Source organism: Pseudophryne corroboree, chromosome 4 (genome assembly GCF_028390025.1).
Source record: "Pseudophryne corroboree isolate aPseCor3 chromosome 4, aPseCor3.hap2, whole genome shotgun sequence".
In the NCBI taxonomy this organism is placed as follows: Eukaryota; Metazoa; Chordata; class Amphibia; order Anura; family Myobatrachidae; genus Pseudophryne; species Pseudophryne corroboree.
Genome location: NC_086447.1, coordinates 677,462,881 through 677,490,267, shown reverse-complemented (window position 1 = coordinate 677,490,267; position 27,387 = coordinate 677,462,881). Strand labels below are relative to the sequence as shown.

The following is a 27,387-nucleotide window of genomic DNA, read 5'->3' as shown; positions in this document are numbered from 1 at the left end:
CACAATCAGAATCATTTGTCAAGTGAATACTTCACACTTTCCCTGTATACGAACATTTGATTTAAGCTAATTTCAAAGCTTTAACTGCTTAATATTACAGTTAATTTGTAATATATAAAATTTTCATATATTTTTTCATATAATAAAAATCCCCTAGAAATCCCACCTTCTTCCAGGGGCACATTGTGAATCTGGTAGCTGGTCCCTCACTCAAGACCAGCACCTTTCAGCTTGTTGCTGCAGATACAGTAGTTTTTATCCATCCTACAATCTTTGCCCAGCTGTGTTTCTCCACCCAATTGTAGCTGGAAGGAGCTGTTAATGTAATTGGGGTGGAAGGGAGTTTTACATATACGCTTTGGAGGAGGCAGAGGGTCTGGACTTTTCTTGCAACTCTAAGAGGAAATAGCTTAGTATATGGGGAAGGGCTTTTAGATTAAGTGTTTTGGAGGGGCTGTTAATGTCATTTTGAAGGAATAAAGGCATTTAGTGCTTCAGAGGAAGAGCTTTTTAAATAAATGTGGAAGTAGAAGGAATGAGGTTTTAATGTAATGTGAGGGAGATTGGTGACACTTAATGTAATGTAGGTGGGGGCACGAGCTCTTCATTTCATCATAGAATGAGGGTGGTGCTAGTCATTTAATGGTAAGTGGAAACTTTTAGTCTACTGTTGGGATGATGGCATATTAATTTAATAGGGAAAATAAGTTTATCACTACAACTAGTCATTTAGTGTCAGGGTAGTTTCTGGGATACTAATTGAATGTGTGACTAGGCTTTAGGGGGAAGATAACTATATATTAAATGTGAATATGATTAAATAAAAGTGGATTTAGTTAGGGTAAAATAGGTCCATGTAGTCAATTATGAATACTATTAGTTTAATGTCAGGGCTAGTTGGGGAAGAAGTTTTAATTTCAGATCTGTTGAAGGGTAGGAAATCCAATTATTAAATGTGAGTGCTTCTGATTTAATGTTATAAATGGTTAGGGAGAGGGAGGTTTAAAAGTTTCACACATTGATAGACTTTACACATTTTATGAATCTATCGTTTTTCCAAACAGGACCCCCAACTTTCCAACATCCAGACTAACTGCTGCTGAGCTCTAGAAATAAACAAAAAGTAGTGTCAGTTGCAAGAACAGGTAAGAGAGAGCATGAAAATCTGCCAACTGTCTTGAGTCTGATAAAGCAGTTCTGATTTTGGATGCAGTTGGGACTTTCTGCCAACTGGAGGGACAGTCAAAAGCTATGCCTTGCTACAGTAATGTTCTGCTCACTTATCTGTACTTAATAGTTGTGCACAAATTCCCAGTGCATTTTATGGGGATGGGACAGGGTTAAACGATGGTTTAGCACTGTCTAAATTGATAGCCATGCTCTTACAGGCTATCAGTGGCCACTTTGTTGACATGGAAATCCCCTTTACAAACCCTGCAATTGTCCCTGAAGGTGGATGTAAAAAGAATTAATGATCCACTTTGTTTACTCTATGAATGTACAAATACATTAATGATCAGAATCATAATAGAGTAGTTGGTGTAAAAATTATCCAAACAAATAAGTCTGAATGCACCTTTAATATATGTATTTAAAAAGATTTGCCTTGTTTCTAAATATTCCAAGGTTGGACACAGCTACATAACACATGTTCATTTTCATAACCAGTTAAGAAAAATCTGGTGGCACTAGCACAACCCATGCAGATTTATTTTTCTCAGCAGTAATAATAAATGCCTTTTAATAAATACAATTATCATGCATTCAAAGCTCTTTAAAAAGTGTTGGGACACCTATATTATCAAGCAAATCTTACTAACACTATTCGTTATTTTACCAAAAAGAAATGGAAAATTAAACGGATAGCTCACACCCTGGATTTTTTTTTTTAACTTCCATTACTTGGAAATGGGAGACTAGCAAGTCTACCTTGTTATCCTATAAAATGGCACAGAACTATTTTTCTCACTTAAAAAAAAGATCTTGTTTTTCAATTCTGAAATCTAAAGTTTAGTAGTGTAAACAAAGGCTTTTGAACAACTACTCACAGATTTGTAGAAAGTCTGCCTTAATCTCCTGTACTTATTTTCTAATGTCGATACAGATTTTAAATCCATACTGTGTTATTGCGCATCAAGCACCATAACATCTATGACACCAAAAAATAGAACATCACAGTAAATACAATTTATTGTAGAACAAAATGGTCTTCCTGCAGCATAGTAGCTGTAGTAAGTTAAACCAGTTTCTTGGAAAGTTTATATGTTTTACCCTCTTTAAAAAAATCATTTTTTGCTACGTACATATATATTTTAACATAGAATAATTACATCATTATTCATATGGCAAGTAGGCAAAATCAATAGGAATATAATATTGAATAGCACACTAACATTTTAAGTCAAAACATTTTTTACTAAAGAAATTATTGTAATAAATACGTATTTTTTATTTATCTACAACTTTATAAATAATAATATTTTGAAAGTGCTGAACATTAAATTCTGAATATTCAGTAGCCTCAGTGTAAACAGAATGAATTCTTCATCTATTTTTAATTTATTGTTTCTTTAAACTCTACATTATTCAAATATCAACATAAGTAAAATATTTGCATAGAGAGCATATAATAGCCCTTTAAATCCATTTCTCCTGATTTCTGTACAAGATTAAAATGTAAAATAATCTATGGTAAATGTCATATATGTGAAATGATGCAAATAAAAATTGCAATGCTTCAAGTAAAAGTTACTAAAACTGCATAAATAGACAAAAAAACTAAAAACCTTAAATAAAAAAAGAGGTAGTAAGTAATTAACAAATATGTTAAACACTTAGTTTTCATGCAATTAATGTCTTAAATGTAATTTATTTTGACTATTGTTGAAAAATTAAACTGTATGTCAAAACAGAAATGTTTGCAGTGTGTGTGTATATGTGTATATGTATTTTTTGTGTATATATAAAACTATGTCAAGCAAACAGTAGTAAACTATTACTCAGACAGCACAAGCAAATATGCTGTTTTTTTGCCTCTCATTATATTTAAATAATAAAAGTTTGGTTTCGTGGCTGATCACTGCAGCTTATAATGTTTCTAGAAGAGGTGCAATAAGTTTAGAAACTAAGAGATTTACATTTTAATGTATGTAGCTTTCTAAAGATAAATTGTTTAACTTAAGCTAAGTACTCTAAGCATTTTTGCACACAGTAATATGAATTTAAACAGATGTGTAATCAAATGTTTCCAAGTGCTAAATATAGGTAAACTTTTTTATTATATTTGATTTTGAAAATATTAAAGTATCAATTTCATTGTTATTTACTTTTTTTGCTGAAATACATTATGCTAGACAACACTGTTAAAACTGGCAGACCAGTTTTATTAAATCATTTTATGTATATGACATCTAAAATGTACATAATTATGAAATTTCTTATAACAACAATAAACAATGTCAGCTCAAATGTTTGGTCATCCAGACATATATCCTTTAAATGGTTTGTGCTTTTTTGACATTGCAAACTCTGTAACAAAAATAGAAAGCCACAATTTGGCAGTGTAAATCTGTGAACAATCCAACTTCTATCTCTTACTTTATCATGTACAGTATTTTCTTCAGAATATCCCATATCTTACATCACTGAAAAAAATACTTTTAAACGTTTATAATAGTATTATCAATACATAAAAATCAGCAAAGGAAACACAGTCCACATGAAGATCCGTACTCTTTTTTTCTTTTTTTTTTTCTTATGTAACACTGTGTTCCACATAAAATAGTGCTAAGTACATATTTAATGTAATTGCTTGTATATTGCAACGTGACTGGTGAATAAAAGGTAATTTTTGTATCTTTACACATGCAGTATGAGCTAAAACAATTTGTTTGTTCATAGTCCCACAAATAGGTCATTATTTTCTACACTCAAGTGAACTGTGTATAAAACAAACGTGGCAATTCCAGTGTTGTTTATTTCTCAAACTCAAGCATGAAAGACCTTGGGGAAATGAAGACACAAAGCAATTTTTTTTGTTTATTCTTCACAGTAGCCTGAGTAGTGCACGACCAGAGTTCTCCAGGAACTCAGCGTCTGATGTTATTAAACTACATATTTGTTCTGTTGAGACCAAAAAAACTATATTTCACTAACTTTTTCAGCTAAGAGTCAATGGTAGAACCTTCTGTACTCTCTAAAAGTGTTTTATATACTTGTGAGTTTAAAAATCTTGGGAATGAGTCTCTGTGCATCAATGTGTAAATCTGAAGTTGAGCATCTTCGTACATATGAGGGGTTGGATCCAACAAATTTCTGTTGATCACCTCCCGTACTCTGGAGTCAAGACTGACCTGTGGACATAGACAAGATCAAGAATTAGGTACAAATATAAATAATTTTTGATACATACATGTATGACATGAATAAATGTACAACATTCTGTAAAATGTATCACTACAGTATGTTTGGCATGTGATATTAAAATATATATCTTATATAAAATATTTCTTATACAGTATTTAGAAAGATTCACATGACTTATTTTGAAAGAGTTCCAAAATGGAATGCATTAACCCACTTTTGCCTGAGTTTATTTATTTCAAACCTGTCTTTTAAAAAAAGTATTTTAAAATGACGTTTTTGTTATATATATGAGATATAAAACAAAAAAAATATTTGATATCGAAAGCCATTTCGCTAAAAAACATTGTTCCCAAATGGGAACACTAGGGTCGAACAGGGTGGTATCCTTTTTTTTCCCTATTTTGGAACACCAGGACAAGAAGCTTTCATAATTTTTTGTACACTTGACTAAGGCTACATGAACAAACATTCAAATACAATTCAATGGTTTTCCACGAGTCTAAACAATGAAGAGTTCAAGGAAAGCGGTATCAAGAATCAACAGAACTGATGAACAATAAGAAAGAATTTCTATTAATAAAGTGTTCCCATTTGGGAATAATGAGAAAATATGTGTTAAGCATCTATCTATCTTTTTATCTATCTTGACAATGGTTCAGCCTTATGGACTTTGGGATGTGCTAATAAATTGCATGCTATTTGATACTGGAAAATTGGTGGAGATATTCACTCAAGATACTATATGCTGAACTATGTAAGATAACCCCTCTATGCTAATTGCTCCTAAGATTGATACTAGGACAAAGCTCATACTTACCTGTGAATGAAAAAGATAGTATAGTACACATTGGTTCATACAATTGTTTGAACATCACTGAGAGCTATAGCCTTCAAACCTCAGCTTGTTAGTACATTTACTAGATTAAATGCACCAAGCACAACCTCTGCATCTGAACTTGCCACAATCTCTTCTACATAAAGTGTATTTTTTTATAATGTATTAATTATTAAAAATATAAGCAGCATTACCCTCACCCCATCAAACCATCAACTAGTCCTACTGTTTTCTAGCTCAGGCTAGTTTTCACTTAAACAGGGAGTGTAGGATTCCTCTGCTATCAACAGGCTGATTAGTGCAGAGTTGGTGAAATGATGGGGAGGACGGAGGCAAAAAACAGTGTTCTACCTAGCTGAAAAGAACATTGGTTTTTCCTGATCTACTCTGCGAGGTTTATGAGGGTAAATGTGTCACAATATTGGTGCCAGTATAGTATGTTGGTCTGGGACCCCCCAAGACTCCTTCCCAATATTCAAAAACAGAAAAAAGTTATATTATTTTATTAAAGATAAACTGAACAATAGTTTTTCTAAAAACTGTCATTAATATAAATAAAATATTTCTCTTTCTTGATCTGTTTCAGTCTGAATGGAGCAGAACCCCAAAACTCCAAAAATCCCCTGACAAAATATACCCCTGCTCACTACGAATGACCAGCCCAAAATAATTATGTTCACATAGCTTCCCTCCCCAACTAGTCACAAGTGGCCAGAATGGGGGAAAGCTTGTGATTGTCTAACCATGTATTTGAGTCCCTTGTATTCCAAAATTTGATCATTTATAGTGAGCAGGTACAGTAGGAAACATTTGTGTAGGGATTTTTTTTTATTTGGACAAGACTGGTGAAGCAAAAATATATATATTTTTATATTTAATAACATAGTAAACAAGGGTTTTGAGAACTATCTTATTCAACTGGAGTGCATTAAAAAATTACGCATGCATGTTTATAGAGGAAAGCTAGGTACACACTATACAACTATCTGGCAGATAATCTGCCAGATCTAGCTGGTTGGAATGAAAAATTTGTAATGGGTGAGAGCAAATGTTAATCTACCATTTGCTCCCAAACACTAGAAAACTAACAAAACCTGTCGTTCATAAAAATTGGTTAAACACAAATTTAGCCAACTTGGATGAATGACTGTTTTTGTCCATTTTGTAGTTTTTGGGAGCAAATTGTCGATTGCCATTTGCTCTCATCCATTACCAAATTTTCATTCCAACCAGCTAAATCTGGCAGATTATCTGACAGATAATTGTATAGTGTGTACCTAGGCTTACTCTTTTGTATAATGTGCAAGAGTATACCAGGCCCTAAGGTCGGATGATAATTTTTAGGGAGCACAATGACCACTTTTAAATTTTATGAAAAATGAATTGCTCAGCGCAGCATTAGTGGTGAAAGGGACGATACTGTAGTGAACAAAAACACAGGTGGGGGGTGCGCTGTCAATAGCAGCTGGTATGGGGTTTGTCAGCCCCTAGTGATAGGAAATCTATAAAAATGTATGAACTAGCACTTTCTGTGTTAAATTAGAGACTTCTGATGATGGATAGTAGTTTATAAAACAACAATTTATTAAAACATAATAAGTATTTATAATTTATAGCATAAAATATTAATGTCAAATATGTGCAACAAACAATTCTGTATCTAATAGCCACTGGAAAGTATGTATTATTTCCACTTTTGGGTTTTAGGACCTATTATAATAATATCTCTTAGTGTCCATATGCAGCAAATGAGAAACCATTTTACAGAATGTAGGAAATCCCCAACTATCTCTCAGTAAAGTCTGTCAGATGTTGTGGGTAACCGCCACAGGTTTTTGGCAACTGGGAAAATGGGCTCCAATAGAGCAAAAGGTTGGTCCAGCTTGTATCCAAACAGTGGGTGTTAAAATCCAAGTGGCATAAATGCATAAATGCCACTTGGATTTTAACACTCACTATTTGAATACAAGCTGGATGAACCTTTTGCTCTATTGGAGCCTATTTTCCCAGCTGCAAAAAACCTGTGGAGGTTCCCCACAGAAACAACATCTGACAGACTTTACTGAGAGATATCTGGGGATTATTCTGCAACTTGGCTTCTAACTAGCAGCTGCTGTCACTGTGTGGATGTTTCCCATAGCAACAGCATCTGACATAGTATACTCAGAGATTGTTGAGGATTTCCTAAATTCGGTAAAACTGTTCATTATTTGCTGTATATAGACACTAACAGATATTATTAGAATACGTCCTAAAACCCAATAGTGGAAATAATATGAACTTTCCAGTGGCTACTGAATACAGAATTGTTTGTTGCACATATATGACACTGATATTTTCTGCTAGATTTTGTAATTATCTATTTTAATAAATTGTCTTGTTTTATAACATACCACCCATCTTCAGAAGTCTCTAATTTAACATAGTAAGTGCTGGTTCAGTATTTTTACTGTACCGTAGTTGTCAATCATTTGCACTTCTCTGTTATTCAGCTTGTGGATTGTTTTCTGCAAGTGACTGACAAGTACCACTGCTCAGACCACTGATACAGTTTTGCCAAATGAATAGTTTAAAATGAAATCAAAATGTTTAATCAGTTAGTGTTGCCAACATCTGTCACTTGGTGTAAACTATTCTTGTGACCACAACCTCCTATATCAGTGGTTCCCAAACTTTTTTGAATCACGGCGCCCTAGAGTATCAGAACGTTCTTCATGGCACACCAGGGCCAAAGTTTCTTATTGGGAAATGTAAAAAAATATATTAAACTAATTCAGAGGGCCTAATTCAGAGTTGATCGCAGCAGCACATTTGTTAGCAGTTGGGCAAAACCATGTGCACTGCAGGGGGGGCAGATATAACATGTACAGAGAGAGTTAGATTTGGGTAGGGTGTGTTCAAACTGAAATCTAAATTGTGTTTATATGTCATACTTAGGTTACATTATGTGGTGTGGGACAAGATTTGCTTCTGTTTGTCTACATAGTTTATGTATGGCAGCCACCAGCACTGGTTTTGTCTATTACATTGACCATAAATAATTTTAATTGGTTCTCTATCACCAACCCAAGGCACCTCTGCAAGTGTCCCGAGGCACCCCAGGGTGCCACAGTACACAGTTTGAGAACCACTGTCCTGTATAAAGAAGGATTCATTAGCAAACCATATGGTTAGCCATGGCATTTTGTGATTGGTGTTAACAATACACAAAAAAATCTTATGACATGAGCTATGAAATGGCAGCACTTTTACCTGGTGTCAAAAGAAGATGTTATGTATCTGTAAATCCAAATGCCCCTTAGGTTTCTAAAACTTATTTAAGAACAAGACTCAACACCCCTGAAACACTAAATCCAATGCTAAATATAACTGTGACATATGATATGTTAAAAGACTTTATGGAACAATCTTAGTTTGAAGGAAATATATTAACAAATATAAAGAGAAAAAATGGATGACAGGCTCTTGAGTGTGCACTTTGTAAAGACATTAAACATAAATTCCAAATCAATGCAAAACGTCCTCATCCCAGCTCCGGATTATTGTGGGTTTTGGATTCTATATAAGGGATCCGTAGTGGTGACTCAGTGACATTTCACTTTGTTCTCAGGCACGCTTCTGTGTGCTGCAGTGTACTCTGCTGGTTCAAGTGGCTGTACTGTGTCCAGGCTGTGTCCAGACTCCATACAAGTGGCTGTACTTTGGGCCTAATTCAGAGTTGATCGCAGCAGCAAATTTGTTAGCAGTTGGGCAAAACCATGTGCACTGTGCATATATAACATGTACAGAGAGAGTTAGATTTGGGTGGGGTGTGTTCAAACTGAAATCTAAATTGCAGTGTATAAATAAAGCAGCCAGTATTTACCCTGCACAGAAGCAAAATAACCCACCCAAATCTAACTCTCTCTGCAAATGTTATATCTGCCACACCTGCAGTGCACGTGGTTTTGCCCAACTGCTAACAAATTTGCTGCTGCGATCAACTCTGAATTACCCCCTTTGTCCAGATGAGTGTCTGTGCTGTGTCCAAACTCCAGACAAGTGGCGGTACTGTGTCCATCCATACAAGTGGCTGTGCTGTGTCCAGACTCCATATACAAATGTCCATGCTGCCTGAGTCCATCTAAAGTGACTGTGCTGTGTTCATTAAGTGGCTGTCCAGTGTCCATCCGCTCCGGTGCTACCAACACACCTGTCCAGTGTCCATCTGCTCCATTGCTGCCAATGCACCTATCCAGTGTCCATCTGCTCCATTGCTGCCAATGCACCTATCCAGTGTCCATCCACTCTAGTGCTGCTGGCATACCAGTCCAGTGTCCATCCGATCCAGTGCTGATGGTGCACCTGTTCAGTGTCCATCTGCTCCAGTGTTAAAAAAAGTTAAAAGAATTTAAAAAAAGAAAAACTTTTTTTAATAAAAGTTTTAAAAAACTTTTAAAAAGCCAAGAAAAGTAAAAAACTGAAAAAAGTTGAAAAAGGCAAAAAAAGTTAATTTTTGTTTTTCTTTTATGCTGTACCACACCATGTATCCATAACATACAAGTACTGTGACTTTGCAGGCCATACCCCACTGTGTATTCATAACAGACAAGTACTGTGACTACTGTGTATCCATATATAAGTACTGTGACTACTATGTATCCATAACATACACGTACATTAACTTTGCAGGCCGTACAACACTGTGTATCCATAACTTATAAGTACTGTGACTACTGTGTATCCATAACATACAGGTACTGTGACTACTGTGTATCTATAACATACAAGTACAGTGACTTTGCAGGCTATACCCCACTACGTTCACATAAGCGGTGTGACTCCACAGTGTCATTTGTGAAAACAGTTTATAAAAAAGTTAAAACAAATTAAAAAAGTGGGTGCCCAAGCAATCCAAGTACTTCAGTCACAAAAGTGTCAGTTCCTGTCACTGAAGTGCCTGGTTTATTAAACTGTGCATGTCCTTTTTAATATCAAACATACAGATGGGTGGGAGGTCCCAAGGACAATTCCATTTTGCACCACTTTTCTTATCAAAATGGTCTGTAATTTAAGGGGGGACTAGGGATGGTCTTTTTTGCATAGATATTTTTATTGGTTATAGCATTATTTTCACTAGGGGCTGCATTTTGGGGGGCATTGGTGATTGTCTTATTCTTTTATTGTCTTTTTGCCACTATGCCTCACCACATTGAGAATATGGACCATACATATGCCAGTGCCTACCACAATCAAGCAATCTATTTTTGATTCTTCATTTGTCTTTATGCTGCTAGGCCTCAAAGAGAAAAGTTCATTCACATCAGTGTCCACCCTAGTGAACCATACAGTTACCAATGCCAACCACAATTAGTCAATCAATCAATTAATCTTTTTTTGAAAATATTCTTTTATTGTTGACATAATAAATCTAAGTGGGAAGATTCGCTGCTGTGAGTTGTCATTTGCAAAAAAGTAAAAAATAATTATTCTTATTAATTGTACAACTTGTTTATGTTGAATTCATCAATATAGATAACGTGGACCATACAGTTGCCTATCATAATTCATTAATCAATCAATCTTTTTTTAATTCTTATTTTATCGTCTTTTTGTTGCTAGGCCTCACCTCACTGTTACTTAGCTTACTCAGCCTGCTAGCTTGGTGCAGCCTTTTAACCTAAACTGGATGAAAACAATATTGTGAGCTGTGAGGTGTTTAAAATTGAGTGAGAATAGGTGGAAATTAATGTTATTGAGGTTAATAATACTCTATGAACAAAAAAGGCCCAAATTACAGTATGTGACTTTAGCTTTTTTTTGTCAATATAAAAAAAAAAGGACGACGAATTAGAGCCAAAACTAAACCAGCAAAAATGGTCAGGCGCACATCTATAATAAAAACCAATATAGAGTTTATCAATGTAGAGTATATCACATGTCAATCTTCTTTACCTTTAGATTTACCACAGTATATTCTTTATATTATAGTCTGTACAGTCTGTATAGTCTTTAGGAATCAAGGCTACCCAGTTGTATAGTTTTCAGTAATCAAGGCTACCCAGTTGTATAGTCTTTAGCAAGCAAGGCTAACTAGTTGTATAGTCTTTAGCAAGCCAGGCTCCCCAGCTCATATCAATCCACAAGCAAATGCAATACTACATTATCTTGTAGTAAAAAAAATAATTTATATTTTTATTATATTTTAGAAACAAGCTTGTATTCACAGTGGATATGTATGTTTTGCTGTATAGTTTAATTGTGCATTTTATACTCAAAAGCTTATGTTTTAAACTTCAATCTGTAGTGATCGGTGTAACTATACTGAACACATTTTGACAGATGGTCAATGTGTAGCTAATCTGGGGTAGATTTCCCAATATTTAGAAAGGAGAAGTGGATGTGGTACCCATAGGAGCCAATGAAATTCACTTATATCGTCCATCTAGAAAATAATATTTAGAATGTGAATGGTTTCTATTGGCTTCTATGAGCAATACCTCCACTTCATTTTTAAAACAATATTTTTATTTTATTTTAGAAAGAAACAAATAAGCAATACAACAAGTGTACTGTAAAATATAGGCATTGCAATATCAGAAAGCAACACAAAGTACACAGAAACATAGAACATCCAGCAAAATATCAATAGAATAATCTGCTAGTAGATAAACCAACAAAACATACAAAAAGAGAGAGACCACAAAAGAAGACAACATCTCATGGGCGTACAGGATAAAGTATCCAAAAACATAGGGATATCAGCTGAGGCCAGGGAGGGGGGAAGAGCGAAAAAGGAACCAGGGGGACCACATTTTGTGAAAGGACGTTACCGTGTTATTTTGTAAACTCGTGATATATTCCATTGAGGCAACAAAATGGATATGATTCAAAAGGGCAGTAGTTGGAGGCACCACTGAGGACTTGGCTATAAGGGATTTAGCTGCATTACATACATGAGTTACAAGTTTGTCTTGATGCTTGCTAAGCAATGGGGTCGGAGCCCATAACAATGCAATGGCCATGTTACCTGAAACTGGAGATTCCAAAACCTGTGAAAGGAGCGCCCACACTTGTTCCCAAAATATCTGAATTATTGGGGCAAAACCACCATACATGAGGGAATGTACCGATCTCCCCGCAGTTCCTCCAGCAGTGATTCGAGATCAATGGAAAGATAACGTGAAGTCTGGAGGGTGTCAAATACCACTGGGTATATACTTTATAACATGTCTCCCTGATAGTTACACTGATGGAGGCTGTAGCATTTCTAGTCCTGATAGTGGACCAATCCTCGTTGTCAAAATTGGACGGGAGATCTAACTCCCAAGCCAGTTCATAAGGATCTCATTCTGGAGGGTCTGGAGCCAGGACGGAATGATAGAGAACAGATATATTACTTTTGTGGCCGACTGAATGAGAGCAGATGCGTTCAAAGTGGGTCAGCATCCGAAGTTTACTAGAGGGGAGTTGTGAATTGACGAAGCTCATAATTTGATTATATTGAAAATGGCGAGAGGTGGGGATTGGGTGAATAGCTTGGAGGTCAGTAAATGAAGATGGAGCAAATTGAGCTTTTACGTGTTTAAATCTAGTAATGTGTAGACTTCGCCAATAAGATGCCATATGTCTATTCGATCCCGGGGGGAACCGGGGATGATTCCAGATAGGGGACATAGGTGAGGGAAAGGGAGCTAGGTCCAGTGAAGGATGAAGTTTATCCCATATCTTAAGAGTAAATTGTATGGTCGGAGTCTCACAGGCCGAGGCTGGTCTAAGTGGTCTGGGTAACCAAAGTATGTCATCCACTCGACCCATCTGCAACATAGAATTTTCCAAATCTACCCATCGTTTACATCTGGGTTCGGAGTGCCAAGACACAATATGGTTCAGCTGAGCAGCGTGGTAATAAGAGCGGAGTATTGGCAGACCCAGTCCGCCATTAGAGGCAGACCTAGCCAAAATGGCTCTACGAATATGAGGTTTACCGTGTGCCCAGATAAAGCGATTGCAGAGGTCTTGCATGGAGTCCAAGGCCGAAGTCGGGATCGGTATAGGTAAAGTTTGGAATAAATATAACAGTCTAGGGAGGAGATAAATTTTAATCGTGTTAATTCTACCAACCCACGATATAAAGAGGGACTGCCATCGCGATACATCTTTTTCCAATGTCTGAAACATAGGGGTGTAGTTTGCTTGGTATAGAGAAGAGTATGACTTAGTGATGGAAATGCCAAGGTATTTAATCACCGAAGGACGCCAGATCAAAGGAAAAGAGGTAGTGAGCTAGAAAGTTGTTGTGAGGGAACACAAAGAGCCATGGCTTCAAACTTAGAGCTATTAATTTTGTATCCAGAGAGGGTGCCGTACATTTGTAATTCCGATTGGAGGTTGGGGAGCGATATTAAGGGAATAGTCAAAGTAAGGAGAATATCGTCGGCAAAAAGAGACAACTTGAATTGTTCATCTCCCACCTTTACGCCCCCAATATCAGGGTTAGCTCTAATTCTAGCTGCCAATGGCTCAATGCAAATGGCAAAAATAAGAGGGGATAGGGGGCACCCCTGTCTCGTCCCATTTCCCAGAGCAAAACGTGGTGAATGTAATCCATTGGTCATCACCGTAGAAGAAGGGTGCAAGTAGAGGGACTTTATAGCCTGCATGAAATTTCCTGATATACCTACTGAGGCTAGAGTTTTAAACATAAAAGGCCATAATAGGCAGTCAAACGCCTTTTCTGCGTCCAGGGCCAAGACCACTGATGGAATCCTATGGGTGGTGGAGTGATGTATCAAATCTATAGCACGTCTAGTATTGTCTGAGGCTTGGCGCTGAGGGATGAAGCCTACCTGGTCAGGGTGAATTAAAGAAGATAAAACTACATTCAACCTAGTGGCCAAGATCTTGCGAATAGTTTAAGATCTGTGTTGATCAGGGAAATGGGACGATAGCTAGTGCAAAGAGAGGGGTCCTTCCCAGGTTTGGGAATAACAATAATTCTAGAGACAGTAGAGTCAGGATGGAAGGAGGCACCATGTAGAATGGAACTGAACAAACGGATCAACTGGGGAGAAAGTAGTTGCACAAACGATTTATAGTAGGACATAGGAAGACTGTCAGGGCCAGGGGCCTTAGACGGTTTCTGAGACTTAAGGCCCGAGGCAAGTTCTTCTTCTGTGATATCCGCATCCATGGTCCGGGCCATTGATTCAGAGATACTGGGAAGCGTACAAGAGTCCAGATATTGTTGAATACCCTGAACATGATATTCTGTTTCAGACGGGGCAGACAAATTATATAGAGCTTTATAATAATGAGTAAATGCACCATTAATATATTTAGGGTTATAAAGCAGAGCACCGGAGGGACCTTTGATCACAGAGATGGACTGTGAAGCCCGTTTAGCTCCAAGTCTACGGGCTAGCAAGGTATGTGCTTTATTACCCTTATCGTAAAACATTTGATTGGCCCATCTGAGACTCCTCTCAACACGTTCGGCAAGAAGTATTTGTAACTCTTCACATTTTTGGGAGAGTTGAGACAAAGTCTTTTTGGACAATGTCCTCTTATGCTCTCGATCCAGAGAAGCGATGGACGAGGTAATACATATAATCAGGGCTTCTTGAGACTTCTTACAGTGAGAAGCGAATTGAATGATATGTCCCCTAATCACAGACTTATGTGCCTCCCAAACCGTGGGGACAGGGACATCCTCAGACATATTAAGACGGAAGTATTCCTGCAAGCATTCTTTAACCATATCCTGAAACTGAGGGAGCTTCAGGAGGGTTTCATTTAGTCTCCAGGAGGGCCTTCCCGAGGAGGACTCCAAGAGCCCAAAGGAAGCTTTGAGAATAGAGTGATCAGTCCATGAATTAGGAGAAATGGAGAAATGAATTGCAGTTTGTGAAAGGGAAGCACACCCCAGAAAAAGATCAATATGGGAGTAGGTGTCATGGGGGTTAGAATAAAAGGTATAGTCCCTTACTGAGGGATTGAGGGATCTCCAGATGTCAAATAGGCCAGCCTCAGCCATGTGTTTACGTAGGGCCGCAGAGCCCGGGATTTTGGTCCTGTCATCATGGGTACCAGATTTGTCTAATGAGGGAAGTTGGACTGTACTAAAATCCCCACCTAAAAGTGTTTTAACACTTCTAAATTCCGAGAGGATATTAAAAAACTTATTGAAAACTGGGAATGGCCTGAGTTAGGGGCATAGATGTTAGCTAAGGTCACCTACTCATGTCCCAATTTTCCCTTAAAGATAAGAAATCAGCCCTCGGAATAACTTCTGGAGTCAGAAATCACGAAACGAAACGTGGATCAGAGCAGTATGGCCACTCCATTCCGTTTAGAGGCGTTGTTAGAATAATATACATTCGGGTAGTGTTTGGAGGCTAAGGAGGGATGATTCCCTGATTTGAGGTGGGTTTCCTGGAGAAAAATACAGTTGCCCCTAAGGTGTTTTAATGAATGGAACAAGTGAAAGCGCTTATGTGGAGTATTAAGGCCCTTAGTGTTAATGGTAAGACATGTAAACGGCATGGTCAAACGACAGAGAATGGGGGAAGAGAAGAGAAAAAAAAGGGGGGGTCTGAACTGTATTAGAATAATATAATCACAACTAGAAAACAAAAGTGAAGCAAAAACAGGGGTGGGGAAGTAGTTGAAACAGCCAAAAATAAGGCTGACAACTACAACAAGTGAGCTCCTATAAAAAGAGGAGAGCTCGAGTGTGGGATTCAAAAGTCGGGGATAAACCTGAATCACAAATTCAAATTCACAACTGCAAATGCAATAATCCCTAAAATAGGGGGTGATGAGGCTTGGAGGTGGGCCAACATATCCCACCCAGAGCATTTATGCTACATTACTTTTTAGAAAAGAGTGGGTATTAACTATAACCAAAGGAAATATCAACATATAGCGAAACTAGTATTGAGCATGGTAGGGTACCTAAACAGTGCAGAGCACAATACATATCGTACAACCTATAATAGTAAACAACAGAAAACCAACAAATAGATCTGCATCAAGAATGTTCAAGACTGCGCATCCTGGGCGTGAGCATCTTGGCGGGATGGACCAGAGGATAAGTTAAGGTTCAATTTACGAAGCAGATCCTTTCCTTCATCCGGTGTCTTTATGTAATAGGGCTTCCCCTTAATCTCTACTTGAAGATGAATCGGAAATCCCCATTTATATTTATATCCATTTTCTCTGAGCAGAGCAGTCACTGAGCACAGGTCCCTGCATTTCGCTATGGTGGAAGGGGCCAGATCCTGAAATATTTGAAGTTTTGTTCCTTCAAACAAAATACAGCAAGAAGATCTACTGGCCGTAGTGATCAAGTTCTTGATCTTGAAGGAAAAGAATCTAAGGATTACATCCCTGGGGGGGGTCAGTGTCCTTCGGTTTGGGCCGTAGGGCTTTATGTGCCCGCTCAATTTGAAAAGCAGAAGCATCCGCAGACGGGAGGAGGTGAGCAAACAATCGTAGGAGGTAGGGTCCTAGCTCACCGGGGGTCACCGTTTCCGTGACGTTGCGAATACGGAGGTTTGTTCCGTCTTTCACGATTCTCCAAATCTTCATTCTTGTCCCTGAGGAGGTCCAATTCGGTGTAGAAATAGTTCATATTATTGCCAATATGTTCTTGGACTTCCTGGACCAAATCTACTTGAGTTTCAAGAGAAGCGGTATGGGATGAAAGGTCCATCATATCTGCTTTCAGTTCACCTACAGCCTTTTCCAGGGCAGTGGTAAAAGATCCCTTGAGGTCCATTATAAGAGCCTGAAGGGTCTGAATATCGCCCCTAGTAGCAGGTGACGACAATTGGTCCATCACGGGAGGCTGAGATGGACTATTAGGAGATCGAGGTAAGAGCTGCTTTTCTTGTCGAAGAAAGTGGTGAGAAATTTCCTGAGGCCCTTTTTTTCTTAGCTTTCAGTGCAATACGACTCATAATACAGCAAGATCTTTTCTGTAGTTAGTAGTTATAGGTAGCAAAAGAGTAATATCAGATTACCCACTGATAAAGAAGAGAGCTCTGGGTTGGGATATAAGGTGATCAGGGCAGCATTATTCGGTAAAAAACATTGCGGCAAAGATGGAATACTTAGAGTGAATTCACAGTGGCAATATAGGAGAGCTTAAGGATCTTTGGTAAGGCAGAGTTATGTATATACCAATGAGGTAGGAAGAGATGCAGCAGAAGGCTGTGCCTGTTTGCCTTAGAGAACCACTAGCAGTGTGGGAGCCTACAGGTAGACTGAGAATGGAGCCCAGTTAGTTAGTATAGTGGTCCAGCATATAGGGCAGATCTGCAGCTATGAGCCTGGAGAACAGCATGCACTGGAATGTAAAGATGGCTGCCCCCCCTCCGTCTCCTGGGCCAGTAAAACACTGCAGGTGAAGGTGCAAAAAAAAAAGGTACAACTTGCTGTGGGTGAGAGGCAGCTGAGGGGGATACATGCACTACAGCCACTAGACAGGGGCTTATGTCGCCTGCCAGGCTGCTTGATCGTCCAGTGTATTCTGGTATCTGTAGCCTGTAGTGCCCAGTTAAAATGGCCACCGCAGCGTCAGCCACTGGGCTTCCCAGCAGACCCCACCCCACCCACCGGCCCCAGGCCGCTCCTGTGCGGGAAACCAGGCCCATCACGAGCCGCCGCATCCAGATCTCCTCCAGACCACCACAGCGAGCCGACGAATGCAGCGCCGGCCGCCCCCGCCACCACAGTCCCCGGCCCGATAGGTGAGGACAGGCCACGGAGACATGCTCCCCGATTCCGCGGACCTGCTCAATCACCACAGCGATTCTTCATCACGGTAGAGGGGTAGTGTAGGGGCATTACAGAGGGATTCTAATGGGTATAAAACCTATTTTAAGCAATGAAAGTATGAGCTCTCTCTTCAGGCAGCCACTCAATATGGCGTCCAAGCCACGCCCCTCCACTTTTAGTAAATCTACACCGTGTCTTTTCTTTAGGTTTACATTGCTAATGAGTTCATGCATTTTTCTTATAGAGAATATGTTCATATAATATTTTATATCGATTTAATCAGTGCTCGAAGTGGTGGTATACAGAGGTATGGCATACTGCCACAACAATTGTTGTGCAGACACATCTAGGAGAGAAACGGATACAAGTTACGGGAGCCTCAACTGGAAGTAAGACGAAGTAGAGGAGAGCCATATCTGACACAACCCAGCAATGCTGTGTCACTTGGGGCTGTCCACGCTACACTCAGCAGGGTTGGAACATCAGAGTAACTGCTGGGAGCTCCCTGGATCACACGCCAGTATGGCAAGATAGGGAGAGTTAGGGTGAGTGTGCTCATGACCTGCTTCCTCCAGATATACCATCGGTGACTGTCAGGTCCCATTAAATCCATCTAAGAGGAGCTACTGTATATACATTTTACATTTTGTGACTTTTATCATATTTTTATATTATCTTTTGTACTTGTGTATTTTTTTTTTCTACAAGTCGCAGTATGTACCCCTCCCCCTGGAGTGTCTATTTCAACCTGTTTCTTCATTCTTTCTTTCTTTCTTTCTTTCTTTCTTTCTTTCTTTCTTTCTTTCTTTCTTTCTTTTTTATGTTTTACTTTTATAAAAGCACCTGCCCTCCCTATGAGTGCCTCATCCTTCTTTTGGGTGCTGGTGTCTATGCCATCCCCATGGCTGCCATCACCATGTGTTCCTCTTCCTCCCCAATGACTGACTCTGTCTCCCCCAGGGGTGAGACTTGCATGAGGATAGAAGGGGAGTGTGAGGTGCAGGTTTCATAGGGTGAAGGAGGAAGTGAGAGGTGCAGGGGGTGAGAGATGGAAGGTGGAAGTGAGAGGTGCAGGGGTTAGAGAGGGAGGGAAGTAAAGGTGCAGGGGTGAGAGAGGGAGGCAGTGAGAGGTGCAGGGGTGAGAGAGGGTGGGAGGGGAAGGAAAGTGGCATGGGTGAGAGGGAGAGAGGGAGAGGTGCAGGGGTGATAGATAGAGGGATTGAGAGGTTCAGGGGTAAGAGAGGAAAAAAGGGAGTGTGGGGTGCAGCGATGAGAGAGAGAAAGAGGAAGTGAAAAGTGCAGGGCAAAAGATGGATAGAGGGTATAAGAGGTGTATGTAGTAAGTAAGGTAAGGAGGATGTAAAAGGAGCAGGGGTGATGTTTGAGACACTAAGGAAACTTTAAATAAAACAGATATGGGGAAGAGGAGGATGGACACGGGGGCGATAGGGGACACAGATTGGATAATTTTGTATTATATATTTTGGTTTAATTTCTAAAATTAATTTTACTTTATCAAAATCTCTACAGGTTCTTTGGTTATAAGTGTACCCCTGACCCTCAGCCATTCTATTCAATTTTCCATACACCTACTTCAAACTTCGACAACTGGATTTGATCATATGTGATTATAATGATGTGAAGTATTTATTATGTGCAGTTCGGTTCTCCAGAAATCCGAATCCATCTGAATTTTGTGGATCCAAACCAAATCCCAGATATCCCGAGGAGATCCTAACGAAGTCCCTGCTCAGAACTTCCTGCGATTCGGGTTTTGGATTTTAAATTCAAAATTTGGGTTTTTGATAGCAAAAATTACAGGATTTTAGCGGGTTTTATAAATTTTTAATCAAAGATTATCACTTTTTTCATAGATTTTAAACTGAACAAAAAAACAAATCTGAACCAAAACACGATGTCCCATGTTTTGCACATACAATTAATTTGGTGGTACAGAATTTTTTGAAAAATTACAGGGGTGTGCAGGAGATGCTGTCGTAGGCATGAAAAATTGCGGGCCACTTTCGGCATTCTGCCACTGCGTGCCGAAGACTGGAGCACCAGCAAACACTCCTGAACCTGCCCCGCCATCAACTGAAGCAAGAGGTGGTAACGAGGTGGAATTCAACACTCTATATGCTATATGCTTCAGAGAATGGAGGAGCAGCAAAAGGCCATTCAAGCCTATACATCCACCTATGATATAGGCAAAGGAGGGGGAATGCACCTGACTCAAGTGCAGTGGAGAATGATTTCCGTCTTGTGCAAGGTTCTCCAACCCTTCGAACTTGCCACACGTGAATTCAGTTCAAACACTGCTTGAGTCAGGTCATTCCCCTCATCAGGCTTTTGCAGAAGCAGCTGGATAGATTGAAGTAGGAGCTAAGACAGAGCGATTCCGCAAAGTATGTGGGACTTGTGGATGGAGCCCTTCATTCGCTTTGCCAGGATTCAAGGGTGGTCAATCTGTTGAAATCAGAGCACTAAATTTTGGCCACCGTGCTCGATCCTAGGTTTAAAGCCTACGTTGTATCTCTCTTTCCAGCAGACACAAGTGTGCAGAGGTGCAAAAACCTGCTGGTTAGTAAATTATACAGGTGGGGGTGTGTTCTGCGCTCCCTCCAATAGATGTTCTGTGTGTGAAGTGGTTCTGTCCGTGCAGCCTAGGTTCCAGGGGTAGGAATTCTTTTCGAGTGTTCCTTATTTTGACAGAGAGAAAAAAGGAAAAGGGAACCTCTGGCGCTACTGGATAGGTTTTAGATAGTGAAAAACTCCAGTGGTGTTTTTATGTATAAAAAAAGAATGTTTTTATTTTTTGAGAAAATATATAAAAAAAAGTCCCTGACGAAGCACGGCATCCACAGCCGAGTGAAACGCGTTGGACCACGCCCCCTTGACACCCGCCTTAGATCCGGAGATCCTGACCCCCGTGGGAGACACCGGCCGCTCAAGCTCCACGAAGATCAGCACTGCAGGCGCCTGCAGCAACATCGCGGCTCCGGAGAAAAGAGACACACACGACCCGCCACCGCTCGGAACTGAGCCCACCAGTCCCGTAGGGGACGAAGATATGTGAGTTTCTCGGCATCAGCTAAATACAAACACCAAAAAGGAATCATTCTTTGTATGAGACAGGAACGGTATTACAGCAATCCTAGGAACGGAGAGACAGCTCTCCCCTCTCCTCTTTTAACGAGACTGTGCATGCACTATAAAAAACTTTAGCAGAGAAACATTCCATCAACAGTATCCATCTACTTTTGAACACTGTGTCAGAAATGTATCAACCTCTATCTGTTGCAAACTTTTTGTAAACAATGCCAAAGAAATCACAGTTGCATGGTGTTCACAGTTTTTAAAGCCGTCCCACATGCAACTGAGATTAATTACACTCTCTAATTATACTCTCTATCTATGTATATTTACCATATATATCTTCAATAAGCAGTTTTAAATAGCATCAGATCTAAACAACCATTTTCGATAATACGGATTATATTAATGCCTTTTAATATTGTTAATATTGTTTTTCTAATACCGCTGTTTTGCACACTCAATTTAAATTTTTATTTTTTTTTTATATATATTTTCTCAAAAAATAAAAACATTCTTTTTTATACATAAAAACACCACTGGAGTTTTTCACTATCTAAAACCTATCCAGTAGCGCCAGAGGTTCCCTTTTCCTTTTTTCTCTCTGGTTAGTAAATTGTCAACTCAAGCGGAACGTGACCTGTCAACAGCTCTTCCTTCAATTTCTCCCGCCACTGGGGCTGCAAGGAAAAGGATAACATTTCCTAGCCCACCCGCTGGCGGTGATGCAGAGCAGTCAGGAGCGAAAGCTGACATCTGGTCCGGACTGAAGGACCTGCCAACGATTACTGACATGTCTATTGACACTGCATATGATTCTGTCACCATTGAAAGAATGGTGGAAGATTATATGAGTGACAGCATCCAAGTAGGCATGTCAGACAGCCCATACGTATGCTGGCAGGAAAAAGAGGCAATTTGGAGACCCTTGCACAAACTGGCTTTATTTTACCTAAGTTGCACCCCTCCAGTGTGTACTCCAAAAGAGTGTTTAGTGCAGCCGGTAACCTTGTCAGCGATCGGCGTAGGAGGTTACTTCCACAAAATGTGGAGAAGATGATGTTCATCAAAATGAATTATAAAGTCTTCCGGGAAGACCTTTACCAGCAATTGCTTCCAGAACGTACACAGGAACCTGTGATGGTGGATTCCAGTGGGGACGAATTAATACTCAGTGAGGAGGATGTACACGGTGAAAGGGGTGAGGAATCGGAGGATGATGATGAGGTGGACATCTTGCCTCTGTAGAGCCAGTTTGTGCAAGGAGAGATTGATTGCTTCTTTTTTGGTGGGGGCCCATACAAACCAGTCATTTCAGCCACAGTCGTGTGGCAGACCCTGTCGCTGAAATGACTGGTTTGTTAAAGTGTACATGTCCTGTTTATACACCATAAGGGTGGGTGGGAGGGCCCAAGGTCAATTCCATCTTGCACCTCTTTTTCTTCTTTGCATCATGTGCTGTTTGGGGACTAGTTTTTTTTTGTGCCATCCTATCTGTAACTGCAGTGCCACTCCTAGATGGGCCAGGTGTTTGTTCCGCACACTTGTGTCGCTTAGCTTGGCCATCCAGCTACCTAATTGCACCTATTTTTCTTATTTGCATCATGTGCTGTTTGGGGCCTTTTTTTAATATCTGCCCTCCTGTCTGCCACTGCAGTGCCACGCCTAGATGGGCCTAATTGTTAGTGTCGCTTGGCTTAGTCATAAAACTACCTCATTGCAATTCTTCTTCTTCTTTGCATTATGTGCTGTTTGGGGACTAGTTTTTGAATAGGGCCATCCTATCTGTAACTGCAGTGCCACTCCTAGATGGGCCAGGTGTTTGTGCAGCACACTTGTGTCGCTTAGCTTAGTCATACAGCAATATTGTAAGGTGTGAGGTGTTCAGAATAGACTGGAAATAAGTGGAAATTATTGTTATTGAGGTTAATAATACTATAGGAGCAAAATTAACCCCAAATTCTGTGATTTTAGCTGTTTTTATGTTGTTGTTTTTTAAATCATCCAGATCCAAAACCAAAACCAAAACACGAAAGGGTGGTTTTGGCAAAACCAAGCCAAAACACAAAACACGAAAAAGTGCCTGCCACACAGCTCTATAAAGTACCAGTCTATCAGTTCCTAACTGTCATTTTTCAAACACAGCCTGTGGCATGGCAGTTATGAGCTGATTGGCCGTTACTATATCTCCGTTGACTTTATCTCCATTCAAGGCTTAATAAATAGACCCCACAGTCACAGTGCAGCGCATATGGCAACGATGAGCGTGGCTACATCCGTATATTCTTATGGGATGGTAATGATATTCCGGCAGAAAGGATGCCGGCTGTCAATATACTGACAGCGGCATTCTGGCTCGCCATTTTCACACTCCATGGATGTTGTGGACACCCACGAGTGGGAATAGCCTTGGTGAGCACTGTCGGCATTCCCGGATCCTGAACGCCAGGATCCCATCAGCCGGGATATTAACTATGTCCCATCTCATTACCAACATTAGCCCTCACTAATCAATTAATTGAATTAATATATTAACCCCTTCATTACCTCCCTCATTACAATCAAAATAAGTATTTATTCTCCTTTAACCCCAATAAAAGCAATAGCTCTTCATCTTAACACTTTCACCCCATAATGACTACCCACACATAATATTAATAATCCCCTTATAGTTAATAACCTTATATTTATTATTTATATGATATATCCTTTAACTCCCCCCCAACCCCCCAACCCCCACCTTTCAACATACTTGTGGTGTTGCTATGGTGCTCTTACTGCAACCAATGACAGCAGCACCGGAAATCAGATATCCTATGCTGCAGAACAGTGGTGCCTGCCTTCAGTGCCTTGTGAGGATTGAGGAGTCCTCAGACCTGGGGGCGGAGCCACAGAGGAAAGGGAGGTGGTACCAGGATAGGAGAAGAAGGAGGCACAATAGAAAAGGGCCGGGAGTTCCAGGGATGGAGGCGCTGCGGTTGGCGGAGGAGGAGCTTGGGACAGGCACATAGCAGCAGTACGTCGCTTTATAGGTGAGGCTGGTCGCCGGCCGGGAGTTTGGGACCACCAGGGAGTAGGAGGGGCTAAGCATTATGCACAATGCTCCTGCGGGTGACTACATTCACTGCACGGAGCGGAGGATGTAATGTGCGGTCTTTCACCTGACTGCACATCGGTTATGTACAGGAGGAATGGAGGCGCGATGTGCGGTCAAGAGCAGGAGCATTGTGCATACATGATCTGCGCCAGAGCTGTCCCTAACCAATTTGATGCCCTAGGCAAGGTTTTGGCTGGTGCCCACTAGCACCGGTGCTAGTTCCACCTCTGACCCAGTACCCCTCCCCATTATGTCACACAGTACGTCACACATTACACCACCCCATATTGTTTCTTATTCATATTACATCACCCCGCATTGCTCCTTGTTCACAGTACACCACCCCATATTGCTCCTTGTTTTTACACTACACCAAACCATAATGCTCCTTATTCCCAAGACACCACACCATAATGCTCTTATTCCATTACACCACGCCATAATGCTCCTTATTCCCATTGTACCACACCATAATGCTCCTTATTCCCATTACGCCACACCATAATGCTCCTTATTCCCATTACACCTTCCCATATTGCTCCTTATTCACATAATGCCACACCATAGTGCCCTGTACAAATATTGCCTACACAGTAGTAGTAGTACCCATACACATAGTGCCCACACAGTAGTAGTGCCCTTACACATATTGCCCACACAGTAGTAGTAGTACCCATACACATAGTCCCCACACAGTCGTAGTAGTACCCGTACACATATTGTCCACACAGTAGTAGTACCCATACACAGTGCCCACACAGTCGTAGTAGTGACTGTACACATACTGCCCACACAGTAGTAGTAGTAGTAGTAGTTCCCCATACACATAGTGCCCACACAGTAGTAGTGTGCCCGTACACATTTTGCCCACACAGTAGTAGTGCCTCGTACATAGTGTCCACACAGTAGTAGCAGTAGTGCCCGTAAACATATTGCCCACACAGTAGTAGTAGTAGTAGTTCCCCATACACATAGTGCCCACACAGTAGTAGTAGTGCCCGTACACATTTTGCCCACACAGTAGTAGTGCCTCGTACATAGTGTCCACACAGTAGTAGTAGTAGTAGTAGTTCCCCATACACATAGTGCCCACACAGTAGTAGTAGTGCCCGTACACATTTTGCCCACACAGTAGTAGTGCCTCGTACATAGTGTCCACACAGTAGTAGCAGTAGTGCCCGTAAACATATTGCCCACACAGTAGTAGTTCCCCATACACATAGTGCCCACACAGTAGTAGTAGTGCCCGTACACATTTTGCCCACACAGTAGTAGTGCCTCGTACATAGTGTCCACACAGTAGTAGCAGTAGTGCCCGTAAACATATTGCCCACACAGTAGTAGTAGTAGTGCCCCAAACACATATTGCCCACACAGTAGTAGTAGTAGTAGTAGTAGTAGTAGTACCTCGTGCATAGTGCCCACACAGTAGTAGTAGTAGTAGTAGTAGTACCTCGTGCATATTGCCCACACAGTAGTAGTAGTAGTAGTGCCCTAAACACATATTGCCCACACAGTAGTAGTAGTAGTAGTACCTCGTGCATAGTGCCCACACAGTAGTAGTAGTAGTGCCCCATACACATATTGCCCACACAGTAGTAAGTTGGTAACATCCCTTGTGCATTAGACAAACACCACCACACTCTTGTGGGGGCAGTTCCCTGTCATTGCCTCCCTCTCCCTCCCTATCAACCTGGGATAGTACAAGAGTGGGGGGGGGGGGGGACATGGCTACATACTGTACACACACTGGGGCTTGGGACAGTACAAGAGGGCACACACACTGTAGCTTTTGGGAGTGGGGGGAAGGTATACATGCTGACACATACTGGAACCTGGGGTAGGGCAGAGACAGCTATAGTGAGAAGCTGGGGCAGATCAGTATTGCTCATACTGAAATTTAGCTCATTGGAGGAGCTTAGTACAGGGGCACTCCTTTGTCATAGTTGCGGCCGCTGCCGGGTACTGGTATATCAGCGCTTCCATCTGTGCTTCGTTCTACTTTTCCGTTGCTCTGCATGTGAGGAGACAGAGGAGGGATGGCAGTTGTTGGATCCTGCCCCCTCAGCTCCCGTCCTGCTCCGCCCACACCATGCTCCCACATTCCTGCACTGCGCACCCTGCTGCCGCTGCACTGTCTCTCCCCTTGTCTACTCTACTCCTCCTCTCTCCCTCCATCCCCCAGCGCTCCCCGTTCGCGCACCATAATAGGTGAGAGGCAGGCTGGACTATAATCTGGGATTCCTAAGGCCGGCTCTGATTGGCGCCTCTCTAAATTTGGGGGGGCGAACTGCCCCTTGCCCCCTCAGTTCCGACGCCCCTGATAGATATATATATATATATATATATATATATTCTGGTAGGTATATAGGTATATATTATAGGTTATAATAGGTTATATTTGTGAGTTTAACCCAAAACAACACTCTATAAATATAGATGTATCCTTTGGAAATCCAAAATTTTAGTTTAGTTTACACCTTTACTATGCATCATATCATAATTTTTTAAGAAGTGTACCTCTTTTGGTGAAAGTATAGAAATATAATCTTCATATATATTCCTAGCCATTTCTTCAACGACTTTCTTGTTTTGTTCGTTCTTTAAGTCTTCACATGCCAGCCAGAAAAGGAGATTTTCTTCACTGTATTCTGTGCGTAAAAATTCCCGGAAGAGATTTCTTCCTGCAGGACTTTTCATCATCTTGTCAAAATTGTGAGACCAAGATAGAATTTCCTCTGTAGTAGGAATTTGGCTGAAAGTCAAAATGCTTTATTAGCAAAATTGTGTATGCATGCATTTACAGTGATCATAAGGAAAGATTCTGCTTTGCTGGAAAGTAAACAATAAGCAGATAGCCATAATGTACTGCTTTAAGAAGGATCTAGTGAAAGCTGAGTGAACCAGTGAAATGCTATATTTGTAGTATAATATATATTATATATATATATATATATATATATATATATATATATATATATATATATAATATAATATAATATAATAATATAATACAATGTAGCAAGGGTAACAATGGCAATACATTTACAATTATAGAATAAGCTAATACGTATTTATTAAGCAATAAAATATTAAAGATTTTTTGTACCAAGAAAATAAAGCACCATGATTATCTGAAACTATTTGCATAAATAAGATCATATTGTGAAGTGTTTTATAGATATATTAGGTGGAAAATGAGATGCAAAAACAGTTCATACTTGATACCTATGGG

At 40.2% G+C, this 27,387-nt stretch overlaps 1 protein-coding gene across 5 annotated transcripts in view; it reads right to left on the bottom strand.

The window, feature by feature from the left end:
* Positions 1-2,520: 2,520 nt before the first annotated feature.
* RGS17 (regulator of G protein signaling 17) overlaps positions 2,521-27,387 on the bottom strand; it is a 155,797-nt gene continuing 130,930 nt past the window's right edge. For 4 of the 5 annotated variants that reach the window (XM_063917843.1, XM_063917844.1, XM_063917846.1 and 1 more), the window contains 2 exons: positions 26,673-26,907; positions 2,521-4,352 (listed from right to left, as the gene is read on the bottom strand). In XM_063917843.1, coding sequence (XP_063773913.1) covers positions 4,164-4,352; positions 26,673-26,907 — 424 coding nt within the window. In that variant the 3' untranslated portion in view covers positions 2,521-4,163. Of the gene's footprint in view, positions 4,353-9,183; positions 9,560-26,672; positions 26,908-27,387 lie in introns of those variants that run through there. The other variant, XM_063917845.1, reaches the window with a different exon arrangement.